This window comes from Perissodus microlepis, chromosome 12 (assembly GCF_051167445.1).
Source record: "Perissodus microlepis isolate ML-2025 ecotype Zambia chromosome 12, ASM5116744v1, whole genome shotgun sequence".
NCBI classification, from domain to species: Eukaryota; Metazoa; Chordata; class Actinopteri; order Cichliformes; family Cichlidae; genus Perissodus; species Perissodus microlepis.
The window spans coordinates 32,744,016-32,768,169 of NC_140472.1; the positions used below are offsets into that span (position 1 = coordinate 32,744,016).

At 40.2% G+C, this 24,154-nt stretch overlaps 2 protein-coding genes across 5 annotated transcripts in view; both read right to left on the bottom strand.

Moving 5' to 3' along the window:
* Positions 1-545: 545 nt before the first annotated feature.
* anxa3a (annexin A3a) lies at positions 546-11,766 on the bottom strand. Its single transcript, XM_084947059.1, has 14 exons — positions 11,670-11,766; positions 11,123-11,157; positions 10,998-11,045; positions 10,793-10,880; positions 10,504-10,598; positions 9,961-10,074; positions 8,164-8,254; positions 7,883-7,962; positions 6,273-6,329; positions 6,095-6,188; positions 5,916-6,011; positions 5,452-5,510; positions 4,434-4,556; positions 546-1,150 (listed from the first exon to the last, which is right to left on the bottom strand). The coding sequence occupies exons 2-14, from the start codon at positions 11,135-11,137 to the stop codon at positions 1,091-1,093; spliced, it is 1,020 nt and encodes a 339-aa protein (XP_084803185.1). The 5' UTR covers positions 11,138-11,157; positions 11,670-11,766; the 3' UTR covers positions 546-1,090.
* Positions 11,767-14,267: 2,501 nt separating this feature from the next.
* fras1 (Fraser extracellular matrix complex subunit 1) overlaps positions 14,268-24,154 on the bottom strand; it is a 316,636-nt gene continuing 306,749 nt past the window's right edge. For all 4 annotated transcript variants that reach the window (XM_084946695.1, XM_084946697.1, XM_084946696.1 and 1 more), the window contains 7 exons: positions 23,917-24,024; positions 23,303-23,462; positions 23,086-23,202; positions 22,782-22,948; positions 22,082-22,287; positions 21,841-21,987; positions 14,268-17,529 (listed from right to left, as the gene is read on the bottom strand). In XM_084946695.1, coding sequence (XP_084802821.1) covers positions 16,945-17,529; positions 21,841-21,987; positions 22,082-22,287; positions 22,782-22,948; positions 23,086-23,202; positions 23,303-23,462; positions 23,917-24,024 — 1,490 coding nt within the window. In that variant the 3' untranslated portion in view covers positions 14,268-16,944. The remainder of the gene's footprint in view (positions 17,530-21,840; positions 21,988-22,081; positions 22,288-22,781; positions 22,949-23,085; positions 23,203-23,302; positions 23,463-23,916; positions 24,025-24,154) is intronic.

Consider the following 24,154-nt stretch of genomic DNA (forward strand, 5'->3'; position numbering starts at 1 on the left):
AGGGACAGAAAACCCTTTGCTGTGCAAGAGAATGATAAATGTGTTACTTCGTTTTGACCCACACTAAAACAATATAATACTACATCTGCTTTTCCTCTTGCATAATCACAAGAATTGTAATTTACATACATGCCCATCCTATTGTCTGTCATCTTAGCAGTACAAATAACCTGAAGATGATGTTGGTCAAAACAACATTAGAGCTCCATGTTTTAGTCTTAAAATGTAAAAAAAGAATCATGTCAGCTCTTGTTAAGAGTGAAAATCTTTTGTTTTTGGCACCACTCACTGCTTTTTATCCTCACTCTAACGGCTCTGAGCTGCAAGGATTGAATCCTTTCTAACCAACATAAGCAGTGACAAATCAGATCAGGGACATTTCCAGGTGGAGGCACAGGATGGCATTGGCTACCACTAAATATTATTGGGCCTCGCTGGAGCCACAGTCAATAATTAGATCCAGTAATGTAATGTATGTGATTCTGAAATGTGCCACTCTAAGAAATGAGTGACTTTAGGTACTTTAAAAGCATTTTGATTGTAGAACTTGTGCACTATTAAGCTACTTATGTAGAAATATAACATTTATTTTTGTAAAAAAGTTGACACTTTTTGCTTTCAAGTATTCATTGAGTACTATAAAGTACTCATTTTCCACAGTGATTTTATTTGTGAGTAAATATTCAGATCTCAAAGACGCCAAGAAAACAATTCCAAACCCGTTATGAGCTGATATTTATTACTTTCCCTTAATTAACTGCTTTATTATTCATTCAGTTATAGATTAAGAGTTACAGCACATTTATATTTGATTAATTTCAAAGATTTCAGAAAGGATGCACATTTTAATGTATGCTAAAAACTGCTGCAATGGAAATATCTGTAAATTAGATTAAATATTCTGCATGTGGCCAGTTTATCAATAAGACAGAGAAACTGCACCACTGAATCTTTATTTTTATTACATCCTTCTCCGTGTGCAAATTTAAGAAACAGGGTTACACAGATAAAGAAAAAAGAGAGACAGACGTGAATGACACAAGCGTGAAGGAGAAAGCGGGTTTCTTCTCGTCTTCAGGTGGACACTCGGTTAATCGTCTCCTCCACAGATGGCCTTCACACACTCACACTGGTCACCCGACAGATCTGACTGGAGGACACATCAACACAAGCAAAGAGTCAAGCATCCAAAAGCACATCCCACATTCGGTCTGGACCACTGCAGTTTTTTTTGTACCACACTTTTGTTCTGTTTTCTGTGTCAGCGAGATCAGTGAATGTGCAGTAATCCCTGCGAGCCAAAACTTTGATTGCAAGAACAGAAACTCCACCCACCTGTTGTTCAAACCTTCAAATCAGAATAAATAAGCTTAAAGGAACGATCGTGTTAAAGACAGAGGAGCTAAAACAGCTTCAGGCAGAGGGTGAACTGAGGGGCCCAGGACAAGATATTATACTGGATTATTTTAATCTCTGAATCATGGCAAACTACTCTAGTACAGTCCAAAAAAAAGTAAAATATGTAGGTGAAGCGGGCAAAACAGACCACCTTTAACTTCTTAACATGTGCCAGGGCATCAGAAAAGTGTCAGGGTCCAATGTAACCACATGATGAATAAAAACAGTTTCAGAAGACTTTCAAATCAACTCTTGCACACATTTCGGCCTTATAGATTTTGCATTAATAGATCCATTTGCTATATAATTTCATATAAGGGGGGAATAATGACTCTGACTGGCCTGTCTCAAGCTCTCTGTGTTTTCAGGGGGACAGCGGTGTCAGAGAAAACACTGCATTAAAAAAATTATAATACTTTTCTGCAGTGAAGCACGGTGGTGGAATCATCATGATATAGGACGACTTCTTAGCAGGAGGAACAGGGAAATATTAGGAAATGATGAATGTAACAAAATACAGAGAAGTGCAGCAACTTGAGGCACTTGGTGCCTCTCCAGCTCCAGGAGAAGATGAACTCAAATCTGACTGTCCTTAGGTGTTCTACAGAAACTCTGTAGAGTATCTCAAAGATAGCATATAAAGTTCGGGGGGATCTGACAAGAAGAAGGGGATCAACTGCCAAAATCCAGGTCAAGCTGGGAGTTGTTAAGTAGTTAAAAAAGTTAAAAACATATCTTCACTATTTAATTATGACCAGAATTGACAGCAAATGTATCCAGTAATATTACAGTCACAGCGCAAAGTGTGAAAAAGATCAAAGGCTCTGATGCTTTCTCAGGAAACTGTAAAACTGGTCTTTTTTTTAAAGTATCTGGGCCAAGTAACACTTGGTGTGTCAGAAGAAGCCTCAACTCCTCCAGGAAGTCCTTACAGGCCAAATCGTCTTCTGCTGTATTTTTTTTAACATGATAGAGAAATGACCGGCCAAGGATTTTACCTGGTTACAACCTGTTTTTCCTCATGTCATGTCTTGTGTTTTGGCCAAACAGTCTAATCTTATGTCCTCATTTTTATACATTATATTTGTATGTATATATATTTTATACATACAAGTTCTTTGAAATCCAGTGACAGATTTAATATACATCTGAGAAAGCATCGTAGCTTTGGGGTCCAGCGCCTTTCACTGAGGTCACTACATGTGTGGACTCACTCCCTGCATCTCTCTGTTTTGATGTGCGCTTGCATCTCAAAACAGAGGATAAAAATAAAATATATAAAACAAAAATAAAACATATAAAAATCAAACACATAAAATAAAATAAAACATAAAACAAAAAACATATCAAATAAAACATGCCTCTCATGCTTTATTTGTTTCGTGAAGCAGTAAAATTATATGAGCAGTAGTGAAGCTTGCAAAGGAGACAACTGGACCGTTTTAAGTTTGTGAAGATGTTTCACTTCTTACCCACGAAGCTTCTTCAGTTCTAAACACAAACAGCAGCGTGTCCCAGGTATTTAACCCCCGAGAGAGGCGGTCATTTACCTAATATTGATCATCACATGAGCCAAGCTGTGAAAAAAGGCCTGGGTCATTATCTTTGCTGGGGGTTAAGGGTCAAACCACTGTAAGACCTTGCTCCACCACATCATGTGACCTTTTGAGGTCACCTTAGGCGAAACTACACAGGAGAAACCCAACAGCCAGTCCATAAAAGCACAGATGTAAGATAAATATAGATGAGCCACGTCAACAGGATGATGTAATCTTAAGATCCCTTTGCAGACACTACACACTCACACCGTGCCTCAGGTGACCTCAATAGGTCACATGACAGGGCGGGGTAAGATATCACCATGGTTTCGCCCATATTCCTGAATTATATTTGAGTGGGAAAGCTGAAAGCTTCCACACAACCCGATGTGAGAAACGTAACCATATTTGTGGTTGACGGAGCCAACAAATAATGTGATTGGCCTGCTCAGCACCAGGCTTTACTAAGATTTCCTGCAGAAATCTCAATCAGGCCTTAACCCCAGTGATGGTATTGACCCGCGACCTTTTTCACACTCCGGCTCACGCGATGACACACATGATCAATATCAATAGGTCGACGAGGACCTCTGAAGAAGAAAATCTGCACGAGGGGTTAAATACCCGGACTCGCCACCTTTTGTGGCGAAGCAGTCCAGCTGCTTTCTTTTTCAGGCTCTTAAGACCTCCATGACCTGGATAACACAGACAGATGTGAGCCACAGTTGGCTGCCTGCTCAGCCCTTGTGCTCCGGAGCATCTCCTGCTTTTTATGTGACTCCAACCAGAAAATCAGAGAACGATATTCATGATGCGTGCATGGCTTGTATCAAATAAAACACAAACGGCTTCATGAAAACTTAACTGCATAATTTACTGGCATAGAAACATCAGCTGTCTTCATATTTGCCTCTGATGATACAACTTGTAGGTGGCGTCTCTTTTAATCTCCAATGAATTAAGATGTCGCTCTTTCGCGGACTTTTGGAATCTGACGTGAAGAACTGTTGCAACACTTTCTGATTTCTCCAGTAATCCAGCAGATGAGTCATTTTGTGTCAGTACTCTCTTTGTGTGTCTCTGAGGGCCTCCAGACTCGTTTAATTATTCAAAAATATTTTGGTTTGCAGATATCAGAGTGATTCTCCAAAGAGACCCGAGCTGCCGTTACTGTACGTCAGTGAAATTAAACTTCAAAGTCTGATGACGTGTTAAACCTCAAAGAGTGAATTAACAGAGGCCAGTATGAGACAGATCAAGCTCAATCAAGTTTAGCTTCAGAGTGCATAGAAGGCCTCTGATCGTGCTCGAATTTATTATCAATTTATGTTGCTGCAAACTGTGGATCCCTGAGATGAGCTGTACTGGAGTGAACCCAGTTCAGCGTGGCTATGGTAGCATCAGGTGGCTTTATTCAGACTTCATTTATTGAATCAATAGAATTCAGAGTAAAAAACTGAAAAAGTGGCACTAAAAGTTAAAAATCTCATTTCTCACCTGAATGGCAGAGAGCAGCGAGTGTTTGTAGAGTTTCTTGAACTCGGCTCTGATGTCCAGCAGGTCGAGCTCAGACCGGCTCACCATGATCCGGTTCAGAGTGGACTCATCAGTTCCTGCACCCTGAAAATGAGATTCACTCAGTTAACTTACAAAATATATTTAAGCACAAGGTGGTAAATGAATCCAAAACTAATTACGTTCTCTTTGTAACATTAGTTTGTGTATTTTATTTTTATTCTTTTTATTGTGTTTTACTGGTCCGGCCCATTTGAGATCATACTGTGTGTTTTTTCCACAAACTAATAGGAGATTAACAGACCCGTTTAAAGGGTGGGTGGCCATAAAAGGCAAGGAGCTAAAAAAGATGATCAAAGGATGAACTGAGTGGCTGGGTGAGTGGTTTAAGGTCAACATGCTGGTTGTGTTGTGCACCAACTATCAAGTTACCACAACTCCATCACACCTTATACTGGAAACTCAAAATGAAAAACTCTGCATGAGCGCTTGTACAACAGGAGAAGGACTCAAAACAGTTTTTCCACAAAGTCTCTGGAAAGCTGTTTAAGGATCTGGGAATCTCTGAGCTCCTGTACAACCACATATGTGCTCTGAGCCCTGCCAGCACAAACAGAGACACGAGAGGCCAAACTGACACCAAAGCGCAGCCGCTCCACGAGGGTGTAAGGTATGAAAGGATTATTTTTAACTTATGCATTGTTACCCAGATAATAAAATAAGCAGAACAGATCCACTTTAAATGCCGAATATATTCAGCATTTAAAGTGGATCTGTTATCTGTTATTAAAGTGGATCTGTTCTCAGACATGTGTTTTATTACCAAACAGTATACTGTTTGGTAATAAAACACATGTCTGATAGTCTATTAGTCACATGTGCATAGTTTTTATATGATAATTGATAAATTGGTAAATGCACCAGATGGAATTAGTGTGAAACAATAGTGACTGCAGGACAAAACTTGTGTTGTAACTTAAATTAAAAACAGTGTAATCACCTTCATGCTCTCATGCAGGAGTTCTGCAAAGTAACCTGGTACACTCTTCACACATTTCACTGGAAAAGGAATTAAAAGGTTTGAACAGAATAAAAAAATCTAAATCAAGAGTTTTAAACATTTTACAAATTATGCTGAAAAAAACCTCCCACAGCATTTTAAGGCACCGTAATGATGCTGAATAAACTAGAAAGAATGTCAAAGAGAGAACTACAAAGTGTACTGGGGGAAAAAACGTAAAAAAGTAAATCCAAATTAAACTCATAACCCAAAAATAAACAGAAAATGTTAAAGTACTGACATAACTGAGAGCTACCAAACGAATAAAAGGAGAATCGTTAGATTTAAAGCTGCTGCAACATTTTTCACTGTGTGTATTTGGACACCACCATATTGAGTTTCTACATGAGTTTGTCCACATATTTTGAACTAACCACTAACCCTGACCCTGCAGATCAGCTTACCAACAGCCACGAGCAGGTTCTCCAGGTCTCCTGACATCTCCCCTTCAATGCTTTGCTGCAGGGTCTTTCCACTGATGTTCTTGTATTCAATCACAGCTGCATAAAAAGAACCAAATCGCTTTATTATTGTTTCTTATTGGGGGGAAAAAAGCCTTTATAAAACACACGATGTGACATACTTTGTCTCAGGTGAGGAATGCTTTTTTTGCAAAGGATTTCAATGAATTTAGATTCATCGGTGCCCCACTTCTTCTCCCCGGCATTGTAAAGAGTCTGAGCAGAAATACAAACAAAGCTTTAAATACATACATGACATAAAGAGAACAGCACGTATGACACACATGAAGAATACCCCACCTTGGCGTCTTCTCTTGCCTTATTAACATCCGCTGTGGTGCTCTCATCCCGCTTACCCTGAAAACGAGAACAAAAGCAAAATCAGTTTGAACCATTTCATCGTTCTTCTGTCTGAGTGATGACTTTTAGGTTCAGGGGACTTGTTTCTTTTAAATCTTCTATTACTTTTATTTCATGGCTCACATATTTTGTTTACATATTTTGCTACTTTAGCTGTTTCAGATAGATTTGATATCCATGAATGAAGAATGTAGAAACTTAACAGAAAAATGGAGCAACGTTCCACCCAAGCTGCTGAGTTCCAAGAAAAGAGAACTGATTACAAGAAGAAACTGCAGAACCGGAGCAGCAAGTTTGCAAAATGAATGACGGTGCACGAGCAAAGATTTCATTTCTGTCCAAAGGTGCTCCAAGCGTGCCGTACAATGCGGATGACATCGTGGTGATTACTCATCGCGTAGGAAAGGAGGAGGAGAATCGTACGGGGCGAGTAAATCCAGTTTGTGAAACAAAAATGTAGAAATGAAGTCTGGACGCTTTCCAAAGACTGATGCATGCAAACAAGATGGCAGATGTTTTACAGATGATTTGACTAAAGGAGACAAAGCGGCTGTGGAATCAAAGAGATCGTTAGAAGGGAGCAATATTGTCAAGGTCTTTATGGCTTCATAGAAAATGTACAAATATTTGCATAGAGGATATGGATGGAGGATATGCCGTCCTGTGAAAACCTGTTCCCACAGGAGCTAAGAGGAAATTAGAAGCCAGGTAGTGCTAATAAAAATCGCTTGATTAATTAATCAGCCAGTGCGAGCACCTCCTCCTGCAAGCAGAAGTTTTGGCAGTTTGTTGGCCTTCAGCTCTCAGACAAATGCCACATTCTTCCCAGGGCTGGATGATTCAGCAATTTCACCCTGAGGTCTGACTGCAATGCTCACAGAGACTGAAGAACTACGTCTCAGACTCTACAGGAATACATCAGCATGTTAAATGTTAAAGTTCATGTCAGTACTATTTGGAAAAGACTTAAAAAGTATGGCACATTTGGAAGGGTTGCCAGAAAAAAAGTCTTTTCTGTTTAAAAGGAACATGGCGACAAGGCTTAGGCTTGCTGAACACCACCTGAACAAAACACAAGATTTCTGGAACGATGTCCTTTTGACGGACAAGACCAAAGTGCAGATGCTTGTCCATACTGCACAGCACCACATCAGGACAAATCCAAATGCATCATGTGAGCACAAACACCTCATACCAACTGTTAAGCATGGTGGTGGATTTCTGATGATTTGAGCTTGTTTTGCAGTTTCTGTTTTGCAGAAAAGAATCAAGCTGCTGTAATGGCCCAGTCAAGTCTAGACCCCAATGCAATTGAAATTACTTCAGGTTATTGGTGCTAAAGCCACTGAATCATGTGGTCTACTTAGCGTTTCACATTTCAGTATTTTGGCTTAAGTTTTGTCACATAAATAATGACATTGTGGAATATGTTGCTGTTCATCTGAGCTTTAGCTAATTAATTTTAAAAAAGACCAGATGATTTAAAAAAAAAAAAAAAGTGTCTTAATACATAAAACCCTTGAATTGCGTTCGCTTCTCGTGTAACAAACCAGAGCCAGGAGGAGCAGTGCTTTGGAATAGTCTCCCGAAACTTCACTCTCCAGGGCAGCTGTCAACTGCTTTTTGGTTTCTGGGGAGGGAAGATACAATAGACGATGCTGATGTTAGAAAAACTATCACAAAACAGACTAATGTCTGTGAGTGCTTGTAATGCCTGTGGTAAATGATTTTGCTGCTGTCCAGCATGGGTAAGGTATATTTTGTTCTTGTGACTAAAAACACATTAGTTTTAATATAATTGCCAAAAAAAAGTATCAAACGTAACTTTTACCTTTGAAATAGACGTCACTGAGCGCTTTAATTTGTTGGTTAGATCTGGAGGCAAAGATTTCAATCAAGACTTTGTCTTTGGTTCCAGCTCCCTGCAACAACATGCAGTATTACTCAGCTACAGTGTATTCTTTACTCTTTAGTCCTACATATCAATCAGTCAAGAAAGCAATCAATGAATTCCAGTACCGATAAGTCCAAAAGTTTTTAGGAAATAACAAGAAGTAACAAGTACTTTTCACTGAAACTCTCAATATAAAGCACAAAGGGATGTGGATGCAAGTGAGGGAAACCAAAATAAAGCTGCAAAACAGCAACTTTACAACATCTGACACAAAAAACACAAGTCACAGAAACTCAAGGAGGCAGGTGTATTATTGTCAGAGTCTACGATCAAGAGGTTTTATATCAATCGCAATGACAGCCTGAAGTCTTGAACACACATTTCCTCCTTTTTAATGCCCTACCAGGCCTTTACTGCAGCAACTTTCAGTTGCTATTTGTTTGTGGGCCTCTGTCTGAAGTTTAGTCTTTAACAAGTGAAATGCTCAGTTGGGTTAAGAAGTTAAGACTTCTTTGCTTTAATAAACTCCTGGGTTGCTCTGGCTGTATGTTTTATGAAACGCCGCCCAATCAGTTTCACTGCATTTAGTTGGATTTGAACAGACAGTAAGTTTCTGAACACCTCAGAGTTCTTCTTCTGAGGCTGCTTTTGTCCTGTGTCACATCATCAATAAACACTGGTGTCTCAGTGCCACTGGGAGCTGTGCACGCCCAAACCAAACCAGCTCACGCTTTGGATCATGAGCGGTTCCATGCCATCACTCTGATAGAGGTTGATCTTGGTTTCATCTTTCCAAAGAATGTTTTTCCAGATCTCTGCTGGCTATTTTAGATGTTTATTACTCCAGTCTAGCCTTTCTATTCTTCAGGGTTATGAGTGGCTTGCACCTTGCAGCGAACCCTCTGTATTTACTTTCATGCTGTCTTCTCTTTATGGTACACTGGATATCGATACGCTGACCTCCTGGAGAGTGCTGTTCACTTGCCTCAATGTTGTAAAGGGGTTTCTCTTCACCATGGAAATGATTCTGCGATCATCCACCACTGGTGTCTTCTGTGGACATCCAGATCCCTAAATAAAAGCTGAGGGTCTACACATCATGTCCATGTCCATTATAGAACTATAATTGAAATATCTTTCAGTAAACAGGTAAAAAAAGAGCAAAACTTGTGTCAGTGTACAGATATGTATGGACATAACTGTATTTGGATAATGAAACAGAGATAAACTGAAAAGAAAAGCATGGAGGAGTGAAACAGCTCATGGTCAGAGCGTACCATATCATCTCTGAACCATGTTGGTGAAAATGTTGCACCTTTGAACGGGTCAGTGGTGTTTATTAATGTCTGAAGTCTACAGGGTTGCACTCTCTGCTCAGATTCAAACAAACACTGCAAAACTGATCCCACTGAGCTTCACAGAGCAAATGGATAATGACCCGGAGCGAAATACAAAAGCAACCCGAGAGAAATGAGATGCTCTTCAATGGCCAAGTCAGTCACCTGATGCCAACTCAGTAGAGCAGAGGAATGCAGTTTATGGATGTGCATGGATTCTAGACTCCAGGTAGGCATTTATTGCAAAGGATTTTAATCCAAGTATTAAAAATAATTCTTAATTTAAAAATTATGTTAGTTTGTCCAGTTATTTTTGAGCCCATCAAAATGTGCTTGATGGCTGCACTCTGGTCAGCTAGAAAACAACTTCAAGGCAGAATTCATTGAGAAATGTCACCTTCATGGCCCGCATTACTTCATGGCAGTCGTACTCAGCAGGAGGAGTGACGAGCGCCACGAGCAGGTCCTCAAAGTCCCCGCTGGTGTCCCCTTTCAGGTCCTTCACTAATGTCTGTGAGTTAAACACAGCCCAGTGAGTTTTCAAACACTAGCACACATGATCCTGCAGCATTAAACCACACCTATGTAAATACCCACAGATCTCCACCCTGTAAGCTAAACAGAGACTATCTGGCTAATAAACCACAATAGTCACCTGTCATGTTAAAGATGAAAAAGGAACTATTTGTATTCAACACAGAGGTACACATGCCATCAGGCAGACAGCATTCATGTTATTATAAGAATGCAGAAGCTGGCTGATGTTTGCATTTCCAAAAACAGTGAGGTCCAGTTTCTTTAAACCCTGCTGTTCTACAATCTTTTCATTATCATTTATTTTTTTAATGAACATTGACATCAGTGAACTATTTCTTAGCCTGTTCCTTCATAATAAGATGCAGGTGCAGTCTTAATAAAGGAAACAGATTTGTTTTCGTACTCTGCTGGTGGCCTTTTCATAAGCTTTACAGATGAGTTGTCTCTGAGCGCTGCTTCTGGTGGTCAGAATCTCAATCACAATCTTCTCATTCGTGCCTGAGACATTACAAATGAAAAGCAAAGAGTCAGACTGATAAACACAATAAAAGGAACAAGGAACGCAGCGTGTTGACTATGCTAGCAACCTTCAGGTTTAATCTAATAATCGCCTCAATTTGTAAAGTTTACTTTATCAAAAATGTATTGATAGTACTTTCAAATGATGGAAACATGACTGTGTGCATTCGTACCAAGTCCTTCAATGGCCTTTTTCAGAGCTGCAGCATCCTGCTCTGCATCAAAGTTTGCTTTGGGCTTGATGGTTCCTCGCTCTCCACTCTGAAGAGCACAGATACATTCACCTGTCAGCATTTATTTTGCTCTTTTATGTAATTTCTGTAATCATAAGCCCTTCGGTGACACCTGACACGAGGATAAAGGCTTAGTTTGACCTACTTTTGCTGAGAAAGAGGAAGGAGCATCCACGAGGCTTTCCAAGTCATCCTGCAGAGCACGTTAAATAAGTCAAACCCTTACTGAAATAATAATAATGATGATAAAAAACACAGGACATGTCTTACCCATAAAGATCCCATGATGTCTGCAGATAATTTGTCTGCAAAACAGCAACAGCACATTCACTAACTGTCTTTATATGCTGTAGCATTAAACATTGGCTTAAACGTGAACATTTTATGTACAATGAGCTTATGCACTATTCTGTAAAATTCACCTATTAATCCATCAGTCCCTGAAAATACAGGTTATCGGAGTCTTTGTGGGGTGTTCTTATTTTCTCATGTTTGCTGCGATACCTCAGTAAAGCATATGATTGAAAATCATTGCCCTGTTGTTACATCTGGGCTTGTCTATATGAATATCTGCTAAACAGAAAGCAAATAAACCCTTCAGCCTGTGATACTTCTTATTACTGTAGCCACACAGTTTACAGAGAAGCAGCTCCAGCAGGATACTGAGCAAACTGATTATGATAAAGACTGGAAAAGTAGATAAACTGTAAGACTAATAAGGAGTTCAGGAGAGAAGTAACCATCTCTAATCAACTCTAAATGAACAGTGTCTAATGTGCTGCAATGAAAGACGATAAATAAATGAGAAAAAGCTCACCTAGATTTCTCTCTGAACCGGAAATTTTACCTGCTGCACCTCCTGGTTACCTGCAAAAAACAACGAGCTACCTGAAAAGCAAACCGGCCACTCCCAATCTCTACAAGTGACTGCACAGTTTTACAGTCATTGGTCTACAGTCAGGTGATGCCTTCAGGGACTACTCGTACACTTCAGAGATCTGCAGCAGAAAGCCTTCTAAATAAACCAACAAACTATCTTTAATATTGAACCTAATAATTTGCCTAAATGATATCATGACTTTGCAAAGTAAAATATAGAAAAAAAATAGTTTTAGTCTTTATCTGTTTGGTCAGATTTTTTGGTCAATTTGAAAACTCCCACAGTGGGAACTAGTTTAACCTATCTCCACTGGAGTAACTGGTTTAGCAGCACTGGGATGTTTATTCATTAAACGTGGAGCATAAAAAATAACACAGTAAGAAAACTACAATCTTAAAAAGACAAAGGAGGAAGCAGCAGCTGGTTTAAAGGGATCTTTACATCATGGAGGTCTTTTTCTTCTTTTATACTTTTTCTGTTTGAGCTTTTTAAAATCTGAAAAAATAATAAATTACTATAAAAACAATCAAAGAAAATTGCACAATTTCCTAGAAGCAGGAAGCAGAATAAGAAAGAAAGACATCTGCAGAGTAGAGTACACGGTGAGATCTAACCCAGTGTCTTTGGTGAGTAGACGGGTCTTTGCCTCTGGTGTGCAGGCCGCTGTCATCAGGGTCCTGCTGGTGTTGAATTTGGAGAGTAATAAATAAGAGGCTGCTGTTATTCTTATACAGCCGACCTCCTTCTCATACAAGTATGAAGTTATTTGATGAAGTGTTTAAAAAAAAATAAAGGATATATTTTCCTTTTCAATTTCAAACTCTTTTAAAGTCACTCAAGTAAATTTAATGACATTTCTACATGCTAAGACAAGCCTGGCGAACATCAGTAAAACTCACTTCATCTTTATTGACAAAAAATATGTCACAGCAGGTAATTGCTGCCATCTCTGTCCTTATTTATCACAGACTTACTGTTCCAGTGGTGGGCGCTCATAATGATGTCAGTATATACACAAACACAAGTAAATCCCTATGAGCCAAAGGTTTGCCTTAAACACAAGTGATTGCAGGCAGACAGTGCTTTGAGCACATGCTGTTCAAACCTGTGGTTTATGAGGGCCAATGAGAAGAAACGTGGCTTAAAGCATGGTGGTCAAATATACAGAATGGAGCCCAGGACTGGCCTGACATAAAGGTTCAGCCCACTGGATCATTTTGGGAAATGTAAAAACTGCAAATCACACTTGTGTCTCTTTTACAGCAGTCTCACTTATGAAGAGGTTGTGCATGGCCTGAAACACTGCACCAGTAGTGCTGTCATGAAAAAGAAAATTCAGCTTCATTAAGTGGAAAATCTGGACCTCAACAGGTTCTAAAATTATTTAAATACAACCTCAGGTGAACAATATATAAATACACTGTGTCCTCAACCCCAGTGAAATGCTGTGATGGGACAGTGAGAGAGTTGTGCATAAATCAGGGCCTGCAAACATCAATGAGCTGAACCACTGTTGTACAGAAAAGTGAGCCAAGTTCCTCCACAATTATGTGAGAAAACAACTACTTCAACTTACTGCTGCTAAAAGTGGTTCTCCAAGAATTTAAGCTTAATCTTTGTTAAGTATATAAGTTAATAGTATAGGCTCATGTGTTGTTGTTCATTTGAGTTTGTATTTATCTAATTATAAAGGAGGATTTTTACTTTCGTCTTTGTGACCATAAGTAAATAATAAACCATTAAACTGCAAAAAAGGGACGTTTTTCTTAATTATTTGTACTTCATTTAATACCAGATGTTTTGCCTCTTACCTGTAGTTACTCTGTTTATAGTAACCATTGTCCTTAATGTAAATATGTAAGAAAAATTGTGTATGATTCTGTTCCGTGACCTGTGTACTGTTTGTTTGTATATGTGTCTTTTTGGCTGCTGTTACAACCAAATTTCCCCTTGTGGGACAATTAAAGGATTATTCTATTCTATTCTATCAACTTTAGCTTCATCAGAAATTTCATGTCTCTGTTGTAAGTCTTCAGTAAGTAATGGGACTTCTTTTTTTGTGAATTAATGACCTGCTCCTAACTCTAGCTCTTAACGTTTTCCATTGATTTCTGAAAGTGTTGGCCGACAGAGGAACAAAACTGAAACACATTTTTACAGTTGCAATTATTTTCATCACCAGTTTTATAACAAACATGTTCGTAAACTCATTCATACTCAAACAACTGAAATACTTTGCAGTTTTTAGGTTTTAAAATGTTATTGAGGAATAGTTTCTTAAAATCAAGTAGCTGTATGTGGCTCATAAAGTAAACTGCATTGGATCCCTGCCTTAAACAGATAGGAGGTAAGATGGCTTGTTTCAGACAGAGGATGAACTGGCCTTAGTATAATGGATTATTATGAACTGTGAATCATGCTAAGCTACTCAAGCAGAGTCCAAGAACAAAATGTGGTTTAATCTTTAATCTTTTAATTGTATGGTTCATTAGCAGAATCTAATAGTAATAAATAAAAGTTAAATCAAAAACTTGCTGAGTTTCAGATTATTTTTTATTACTAAAAAAGGCACCAAATACAGGCATCAGTATTGATAGCATTGTTGTCATTTTCCACAAAATGATAGCACCAAAAAAATAATGTCATTCCCATAATTCCCCACTCCCATGTAGTTTGATAGGCACACAGTGGGAAGATGACACGAGGTGGGATCAGCGAGAAAGACGCATCACATGAGAACAAACGTGTTTTTCTTCAGCAGTGCACTCGAACCAGTGTCATACACTTAAAAAAATAATACAGGTACATCAGTAGCTGAGTGGTAACATAATACATCACAGGAGAGTAACATAAAAGTACATAAATGAATACAAATAATTATCTGAGCGATGTGAGAAAATGGATTCTGTGTCTTTGGGCAGAACAAAGGCAGGTAGACACGTATCTCCTATAAGTGATTATTTTCATTAGGACAACAGTAAGGCTGAAGCAGTCGATCGTGTGGACGGGATCAGTGAAAATCTACGTACACTGTCACAGAAAAAAACAAAAACTTTGGGTGATTTATTCTGAAATTCATGAGGAAAAATACTGCATGGCACTTAATATTGGCAGCTGTCAGAGCACAGTACAAACTCAAAAATTAAGAACTGGTGTTGAGCAACGTGACAGTACAAATGTCTCTAAGTAAGGCTTAAAAACAGGTTTATTTTTTAAATGCAAATCCTGCTAATGAAGGCAGAAATAACAAAAGAGATGGCATAATTGCACTTGAAAAGGTTGTCATTCATTTTTGTTATTTACACTCATTCATTCTCGGGCGATAGCAGCACACCGGACGTGCCAAACACTTTAACAGCAGCTGTAGCTCGTGTAGAGGTTTCTCTGAAGGACGTTTCTTTTTTGTGGAGCCAGAATTTTGATGTTTAATTCATCTGCAGAATCAGTGAGCAACACTAGTAATACAAGGGGGGATCAGAAAGTTCCAGCTTTTAAGCCAAAAAAACCCCAAAACATGAAAACATTGCTTTAAATTTGTCACATTAAAGGTCATCTTCTAGAGAAGCCCTGATTTGAACACGAATAAACTCGTTATCCTCAGGTATAGAATTCAAAAATCCCTCAGTGAAGCAGATAATTCAGAGATGGTAAACCTCTGCCATGAGATGGAAAACTGAGGCCCCCTCATGGAGCCGGGGCAGGACGGGATGGCCTGGAATCTTGATAATGGCTCCAAAAGTGAGTCAAACCCATCGACCTCCATGCAAAAATGCCCACCTTAACTGCATTAAAAGCACATTTTCAGCCTTGCTTCTATTGGTAGTTTTCCATTTATAATAAGATGCCAATTGTTTTGTGTGTTTTTGGATATTGGAATTAAGGGCGTGGCCACAATAACTGACAGGCGTCCTGACACAAGCAGCTCTCTACTGGCTTTGTGAAGCCTTTTGATGATCATCTGATGATGAAACAGATGATTTGACTCCTAATATGTGCGGTGTGGTTCAGACCAGAGGAGAAGCTGAGGAGGTTTGGAGACTGCCTACCAACTATTGGAGGTTTACTGGGTACGCCCAAAACTAATTGGAGAGATCCAGCTCAGGAACGCCTCAAGATGAGCAGGAGGAAGTGGGAAGTGCTTCTGAGGAGAATGATGTCTGGAAAACCTGCTGCTGGTGACGAGAGCTGGGTCTCTGGTTTTAACTCGTCAGTTTTTATTACGTTCCTTTGCATTTAAAGAAAAACAGCTCTTCATGGCAGGAGCTGACTGTTTGAACTGTGTGTATGTGGAAAATGGTGAATGTATTCAACAATCAGGCAATCTTTTCCTCAACAACAGGGCGGCTAGCACTACTGCTAGTCATCACAAAGTTGTAGTCTTACTGTGAAGTTGGGGTAGTTGCATGAGCATCCGGGACTGCAGCACTGACAGTTTATGGTTTGGAACAGAAGCACTTTTCTCATTGACTGTCTATTCTTTTTCCTGGTCGACCGCCAGACTGGTCATTGATATTTGACCTACAGTCAATGAATTCCAACAATTTTCCAACCATGCTGCATTTCTAGAGAACACGGCAGAAATGTAGGAGCGCGATGCCCACATCTACCCAAGGGTGGAGGATCCATCCATCAGGAAATACATGAACAGTACGTAGTGATGTAGCAGGAGCTCGAGGAGCAATTTTAAAATAAAGATTTGGCTATGCTCCAGAAGATGATCTTGAAAGGGAGACATTTAAAAGGCCTGTTCTAGGACTTTCTGATCCCATCGTTCATCTGAAGGAGGACTCCTACACTGGCTCCCCCTCCACAGCAGGGACATGAATAGCAGTGACGTGACTAAATGCAGCAGAAAGAGTTTTTTTAATGTGTTTTTTTTTTTTTCTTACAAAAACAATCACCAGTGTCTGAGCTACGGTTCACCGTTTTGGTGCTAAAAAGGTTGCAAATGTCAAGTAACACAGTAATGAAATGAACACAGTTTGAGGTGAAGTTTGGCTGATCAGATGCAGATGTTTTGGCTGTTTCACACAGCTGTGTGTTTTATGGATTCCTGAGGTAGCCCAGTCGCCTGCGCGTCACACTCTTCCCTTTTTCAACGTGGTATAAAAATACATTAACCTCTCATTCCATTAAGTACAAACTTTCTTTTAGAAAATACCTTTTTTTAAATTCCACTTTCACCTTTTCCTCGCCTTCCTCGTCACGCGTTTCAGACCTCAGTGCCGTCGTTGAGGTTGTTGTGGAGTTTGACCTCCAGGTTGACCTGTTTGACCTTGGCCTTGCTGTTGGCCTCCTGGTTGCGGTTCAGGACGTTGATGTTTCTCACCGTGCAGTGCTTGGTGCCGAAGTTCTTCTCCACACACTTGTCCATGCACACCTCCACTTTGGTGTTGAGCGGATACTCCTCGTAGATTTTTGGTTCCTTCTTCTTGCTCTTCTTCTTGGCCAACCGTCGGCAGCGGCGGAACAGGAAGCAGGAGGCCAGCAGGACCAGGACCAGCAGGGTGATGGCTGCCACACCTCCCCCCACGGAGCTGCCCACGTGGGCGTTAAAGGTGGGGGAGGGCCCGGCTTCCAGGTAGAGCGACTTCATGTTGGTGCCGTTCTTTATTTGATCTCCTTCGTTGTCGTAGATGAGCGACTCGTCAAGCGTCAGCTGGCCGCTTCGATCCACCAGGTCACGTTTAGAACGGCTGAGCTGATACGTCACAGAGCGCTGAATCCTGGGGTTGGACCGCGACTCGGGGCCGATCACATAAATTACCTGCAGGTACCACTGGTGCCCCGCCTCCACCTGTCAATCCCCAGAAAGAGAGGATCATGTTAGCTGCACAGTTTGTTGTAAAGTACATTCAGTGTTCACGACTGATTACGAATGATATGCAGATCAATAAATCTGGACCCATCCAGCTGGTCTACGGCGCCCCAGAGGTGGGAAATAAAGTACAAACACTTCATTACTGTACTTAAGTAAAATTTCCAGGTCTGCATTCTTTGAGTCTTTGTTTTTTGACAACTTTTTACTTACACTTTAAAAACAAATATCTCTACTTTCTACTCCTTACATTTTTAACACAGGCTCGTTATTTTAAGTTTAACACATTTGAGTGACGTTTTTATTTCCCAGCACTGCACAGCTTCAAACATCAAAATGAATTAAATTAAATGGGCTTCAAACTAACTGAGAGGGGCAGGATAACAAAGACAATCCTATTGATGCTCTGGTGATTATGACGAGAGAGATGCATCTAACTAGACCTACAGAAGAGGAGTGAGTGCAAAGAGTGTAATGTTTTTTATGTGGCAGGTAATTTCAAATGAAACTCTAAAGATAGCCTAACATATATTAGCAAAAACAAACTATTTGTGTGACATCTGTCATAAAATGTGTCTGCTGCTGTTTTTCACAAGGAGAGAAAAGTGTGAGCGCTAACTTCACTCAGAACGATGTAAGAAAGACAGGACAGGAGAGAAATAAGAGGTTAAATTTCAAGGTAAGAACAACTCAGTGACATTTGATGAACTGGATAATTTTATCATTCATTTTAGAGCTTTTTTGACAAGATATTGTTTCCATACATGATATGTTGCCAAATTATTTTTAAGTATACTAATTTTTTGTTTTTTCACAGGTTGCATGTAAACACTAGGCAGTTCAGTGCAGGCTACACTGGTTAGTTTGCAGTACTGTGGTAAAACTTAGGGTAGTGAGTTATGTTGGATTGGTGCAGAGCAGCTGTGGCGTTCGTGGTCAGTGTTAAGTTACATCAAGGGTTCAGTTAGCTTTGCACAGAACAGCTGGTACAAATCAGAGACTGTGCTTTTTCACTTTTACTTGAGTAAAGAAGTTAAATCAGTACTTCAACTTTCACCAGAGTACTTTTAGCAGAACTATCTGTACTTTTACTTAAGTAAACTTATACTCTTATACACCATCTACACCAGTGACTGCACCCCTACAACATCATCATCAAATTTGCAGACGACACCACTCTGATGGGGCTCATCACCAACGATGATGACACCGCCTACAGGGATGAGGTCCAGCGACTGTCAGAATGGTGTAACTACCTCACCCTAAACACCAAGAAAACAAAGAAAGTGGTCATGGACTTCCACAAAGCAAGAACTGATCCCCCTCCCCTATCCATAAAAGGTGACTATGTGGAGAGGGTGTCCTCCTTTAAGTTCCTCGGCACCCACATATCCGAGGACCTATCCTGGTCCACAAACACATCAGCCCTAGTAAAGAAAGCCCAGCAGCGCCTCCATTTCTTGAGGGTTTTGAGATGGAACAGGCTGCAGACTGAACTCCTAGTGTCCTTCTACCGTGCCACTATCGAGAGTGTGCTGGTGCACGCCATCCCTGTGTGGTACGCTGGTTGCACAACAGCTGACAAGAAGAGACTACAGAGGGTCATCAGAACTGCAGAGAAGGTGATCGGCTGTCCACTCCCCTCCCTGGACTTAATTGGCAGCTCAAGATGTCTCTCCAGAGCCAGGGCAATTATAAAGGACCAACTCCATCCTAACCACCACCTCTTCAACATCCTGCCCTCTGGAAAAAGGCTCAGATCCATCAGGTGTAAAACCAACAGACTAAAGAACAGCTTCTTCCTGTGGGCTGTCAGAACTCTTAATGCAAACTAAGAGTGTGTAAAGACTTCCCCAACACCTCCACCCTGACACTGCTGTTGATCATCTATGTGCAATATCTCAGTCTTTCCATGTTCTGTGCAATATTTTTGGCTCATGTGCAATTATGTTGGTCCCAGTCTGTTTCAATGTTTCTTACACATACACCATGTATATAGTTTCACTCACATATATGTACACATATACACTGCTTTTTATTTTATTTATTTATTTATTTTTTCCCCCTTCGTTGTACAGGGAGTGCAGAATTATTAGGCAAATGAGTATTTTGTCCACATCATCCTCTTCATGCATGTTGTCTTACTCCAAGCTGTATAGGCTCGAAAGCCTACTACCAAGTAAGCATATTAGGTGATGTGCATCTCTGTAATGAGAAGGGGTGTGGTCTAATGACATCAACACCCTATATCAGGTGTGCATAATTATTAGGCAACGTCCTTTCCTTTGGCAAAATGGGTCAAAAGAAGGACTTGACAGGCTCAGAAAAGTCAAAAATAGTGAGATATCTTGCAGAGGGATGCAGCAGTCTCAAAATTGCAAAGCTTCTGAAGCGTGATCATCGAACAATCAAGCGTTTCATTCAAAATAGTCAACAGGGTCGCAAGAAGCGTGTGGAAAAACCAAGGCGCAAAATAACTGCCCATGAACTGAGAAAAGTCAAGCGTGCAGCTGCCAAGATGCCACTTGCCACCAGTTTGGCCATATTTCAGAGCTGCAACATCACTGGAGTGCCCAAAAGCACAAGGTGTGCAATACTCAGAGACATGGCCAAGGTAAGAAAGGCTGAAAGACGACCACCACTGAACAAGACACACAAGCTGAAACGTCAAGACTGGGCCAAGAAATATCTCAAGACTGATTTTTCTAAGGTTTTATGGACTGATGAAATGAGAGTGAGTCTTGATGGGCCCGTGGCTGGATTGGTAAAGGGCAGAGAGCTCCAGTCCGACTCAGACGCCAGCAAGGTGGAGGTGGAGTACTGGTTTGGGCTGGTATCATCAAAGATGAGCTTGTGGGGCCTTTTCGGGTTGAGGATGGAGTCAAGCTCAACTCCCAGTCCTACTGCCAGTTTCTGGAAGACACCTTCTTCAAGCAGTGGTACAGGAAGAAGTCTGCATCCTTCAAGAAAAACATGATTTTCATGCAGGACAATGCTCCATCACACGCGTCCAAGTACTCCACAGCGTGGCTGGCAAGAAAGGGTATAAAAGAAGAAAAACTAATGACATGGCCTCCTTGTTCACCTGATCTGAACCCCATTGAGAACCTGTGGTCCATCATCAAATGTGAGATTTACAAGGAGGGAAAACAGTACACCTCTCTGAACAGTGTCTGGGAGGCTGTGGTTGCTGCTGCACGCAATGTTGATGGTGAACAGATCAAAACACTGACAGAATCCATGGATGGCAGGCTTTTGAGTGTCCTTGCAAAGAAAGGTGGCTATATTGGTCGCTGATTTGTTTTTGTTTTGTTTTTGAATGTCAGAAATGTATATTTGTGAATGTGGAGATGTTATATTGGTTTCACTGGTAAAAATAAATAATTGAAATGGGTATATATTTGTTTTTTGTTAAGTTGCCTAATAATTATGCACAGTAATAGTCACCTGCACACACAGATATCCCCCTAAAATAGCTAAAACTAAAAACAAACTAAAAACTACTTCCAAAAACATTCAGCTTTGATATTAATGAGTTTTTTGGGTTCACTGAGAACATGGTTGTTGTTCAATAATAAAATTATTCCTCAAAAATACAACTTGCCTAATAATTCTGCACTCCCTGTATATTGGTTTCTCTTCTTCTTACTTTTGCACCTTTGTGGTCCAGCTACCCAATTTCGCTGTGCAAGAAACTGCACAATGACAATAAAAAGCTCTAAGTCCCTAAGTCTCTAAGTCTACTGCAGTTCCCACACCCAGTCTTTTTGTGAATGTTGCGAGCCTCCTTCTACACGTTGGTCAAGCTAAGATATCTGAACAGTGGATAAGATTTCCTGTTCTGTCTGCGGGTCACCGTTTATGAATGCAAAAGCATAAGGAACGCTAAACTGTCAGACTTCAGCATTTCAAGAAATTTATATTTACCAGTGGAGCTTTTGATATCAAACTTTCATCACTTGCCCACAGATTCTAAGTATTCTGTTACAATATAACTGATCTTTCATTGCCATATCACAAAGGTCTATCTGCCATACTTCTTGTTACTGATTGAGATTTTATCAAAGTAACTATTTTAAGCATCTCCAAAAGTTCAAAGCTGCTGTGGCTCATTGAACAAGAAGTCTTTACTGTCTGGACTAAATCTTTATTACTTTCTTGTAATCAAACTTACATATTAACTTAACAGCATATTAACAGCTACTTCTCACATCAGATATACATACACATACACACTATTGCTGTGCTAGACAGCGCTGTACCACATGTGCTGCTTCTGATTCCACACACCTTGTAGAGCGCATCAACCTTCATCGTGAAGCCGTCAACACCTGGCATGGCCGTCATGGACTGCAGCTCTGGGATGTCTGAGGCAAAGTGAGCCTCGAAAGGAACGTCGTGGAAAAATCTGTCACAGACATCGGGCTGTTTACGATCCTGCAGAGGAAACATGAAGAGAGGAAATGATAGCACATGTCCAGAAACACTGTAGTCTCTTTTTCCAAATCGGAAAACTTAGATAAATCTGTACCAGCAGCAGGAAGCGATGTTTGAGGTGTTTGTTGGGTTGAATGCAGCCGTACTGCGGCCCCTCGTTGTACAGAGTCCCCGTGGGGTCGAAGAAGGGAACATATCCGTCCCTGCCAGTGCACAGGTAAACCTTCTCCAGCTGCAGTTTGTAGGCTGCGTTCAGGTTCTGCTCAGGGTTCCACAAAACCCTGCCGTACAGAGTCTGACCTGCAGGGGGCAGCAGAGGGACAGGTTTTCTGCTGTGTACTGAAGCGTTTAAGGGTGTTACCTTTAGGGAATTAGAGTGACTCGGTTCATACAATATTGTAAAATACAGTAAACAAAATTTTATTGTTTTATTACATAATGAAAACATGTTTCTGTATATAATAGTCACAGAAAAGTATGAGTAATGTGAGGAAATATATTTAGTTAAATTAGTAATCATGTCCACTATTGAATATTAAAAAAACACAAAAACAGATCAGCATGTTGTTTCCATTTTAAAGATAAATGCCTCTTACTGTATAAAAACCCCCAAATTAGTACAATAAATATTCATTATTTATTAATATTAATAATAAAATAAAACAAAATAAAAGCTGATTCTGAGGTGGTCAGACTCATTTTTCGTGGATATATATATGTATATATATATATACATATATATATACATATATATGTATATATATATATATATATATATATATACATATATATACCCATGGAGAACGCTCCTTTGTAGTCCATCTCAGCCATCGACACATCAGCAGTAGCCGGGTCCATCATGAACACCTTCTCATTGTTGCACAGCTGGAACTCCGTGTTGAGCGAGTAAACCACAGGAACAGGCCTGTTGGTTTGTTGGAAGGCAATCGGCACCAGAAACCTGTGGGAATAAAATTGTGTTCAAGCTCCTTATTCAGTAAATCTCTATGAAATTTGTTTGGAATCTTGTTGGATTTAAATAAGAGAACTAATTTGAGAAACTGTCTGCGGTAAATCTCTGCAGCTGTTTGGTCGTACTTCTCTGGAGCGTGAGCTGTGCAGGACAGCTGTTTGTCGCCGGGATCGATCCACGGCTGAGTTGGCTGAACAGTGCAGGGGACCAAGAAGACTGTGTACTCTCCAGAATAGTCCTTCCTGTTCAAGAAAACACAAAATTATTACTGTCTCACACTCATCATCATGGAAGGTCAACACAACCTGAGCCTATAGGCTGGTTATGAATGAATGTACTGACCTGCTGTAGGAGCTGGTAGCCCTCCACAGCTGGTACGGTGAGTCAAAGGTTTGAGCGCTCCACAGCAGCTGGATGTCAAACTCGATGCCTCCGAGGTGGTCGGGGGCCATGAGGCGGGACTTGTGGCCCGGCAGGGTGTGGTGCTCAAGCACAAACTGACCTGGAGGGAGAATAACAGCAGGAAGTTTGATTTTTAGTGTAAAAAAAAAAAAAGAAAGAAGAAGAATATATCCTGCATCCTATTTTTGCACACCTCATAAGGCTTTGCGGTCTAAAGGCACCGTAATACCATTTGAACAGGCACAGTAAAGCCCTCTGAATGCAGTTCTACAAACACAGAGAAAACCTAAAGCTAAATTTAAAAATAACAAATGTTTGACCATAAAGGCTAGAACTGTGTAGAACTGTGGGATAAAACTGAAAACCTTAAATTGTCAGTTTAATTTCCTGTCTCGGTGGCCTCCTCATTGCTGTAATAAAAGATGGATTTACATCGATTCACCTCGATCACAGACTGCTCTCTCATTAGCTTCCATTTCTTGTATCAATAATAATATTAAGGCAGACATAATAATTCTATGCAGTGCTCTTAGAACGTGTGTTTGTGGACTGACCTCTGAATTTGGCGTGAGTTTTAAACTCAATTACCAGCCGACCGTCTTCCCTGATATAGATCCTGATGATCTGCAGTCTGGCTGAGAGGACGCTGTCAGTCTGGATACCTGCAGACATGAAAAGCCAGCCAAAGAAAACCTAAATTAGAGCAGAAGTACATCACTAATAATTTCTTGAATAAGAACTTGGATACTTGGAAACAGTCTTAAATCTTAAATGATTTATTTCTACACTGCA

Excerpts from the sequence above, each read along its gene's own strand:
- anxa3a (XM_084947059.1), bottom strand. Across the intron at positions 6,189-6,272 it reads AGGCAAGAGAAGACGCCAAG|ACTCTTTACAATGCCGGGGA; the intron begins GTGGGGTATTCT and ends ATTTCTGCTCAG. Across the intron at positions 1,151-4,433 it reads CGCTGCTCTCTGCCATTCAG|TCAGATCTGTCGGGTGACCA; the intron begins GTGAGAAATGAG and ends TGTGTCCTCCAG.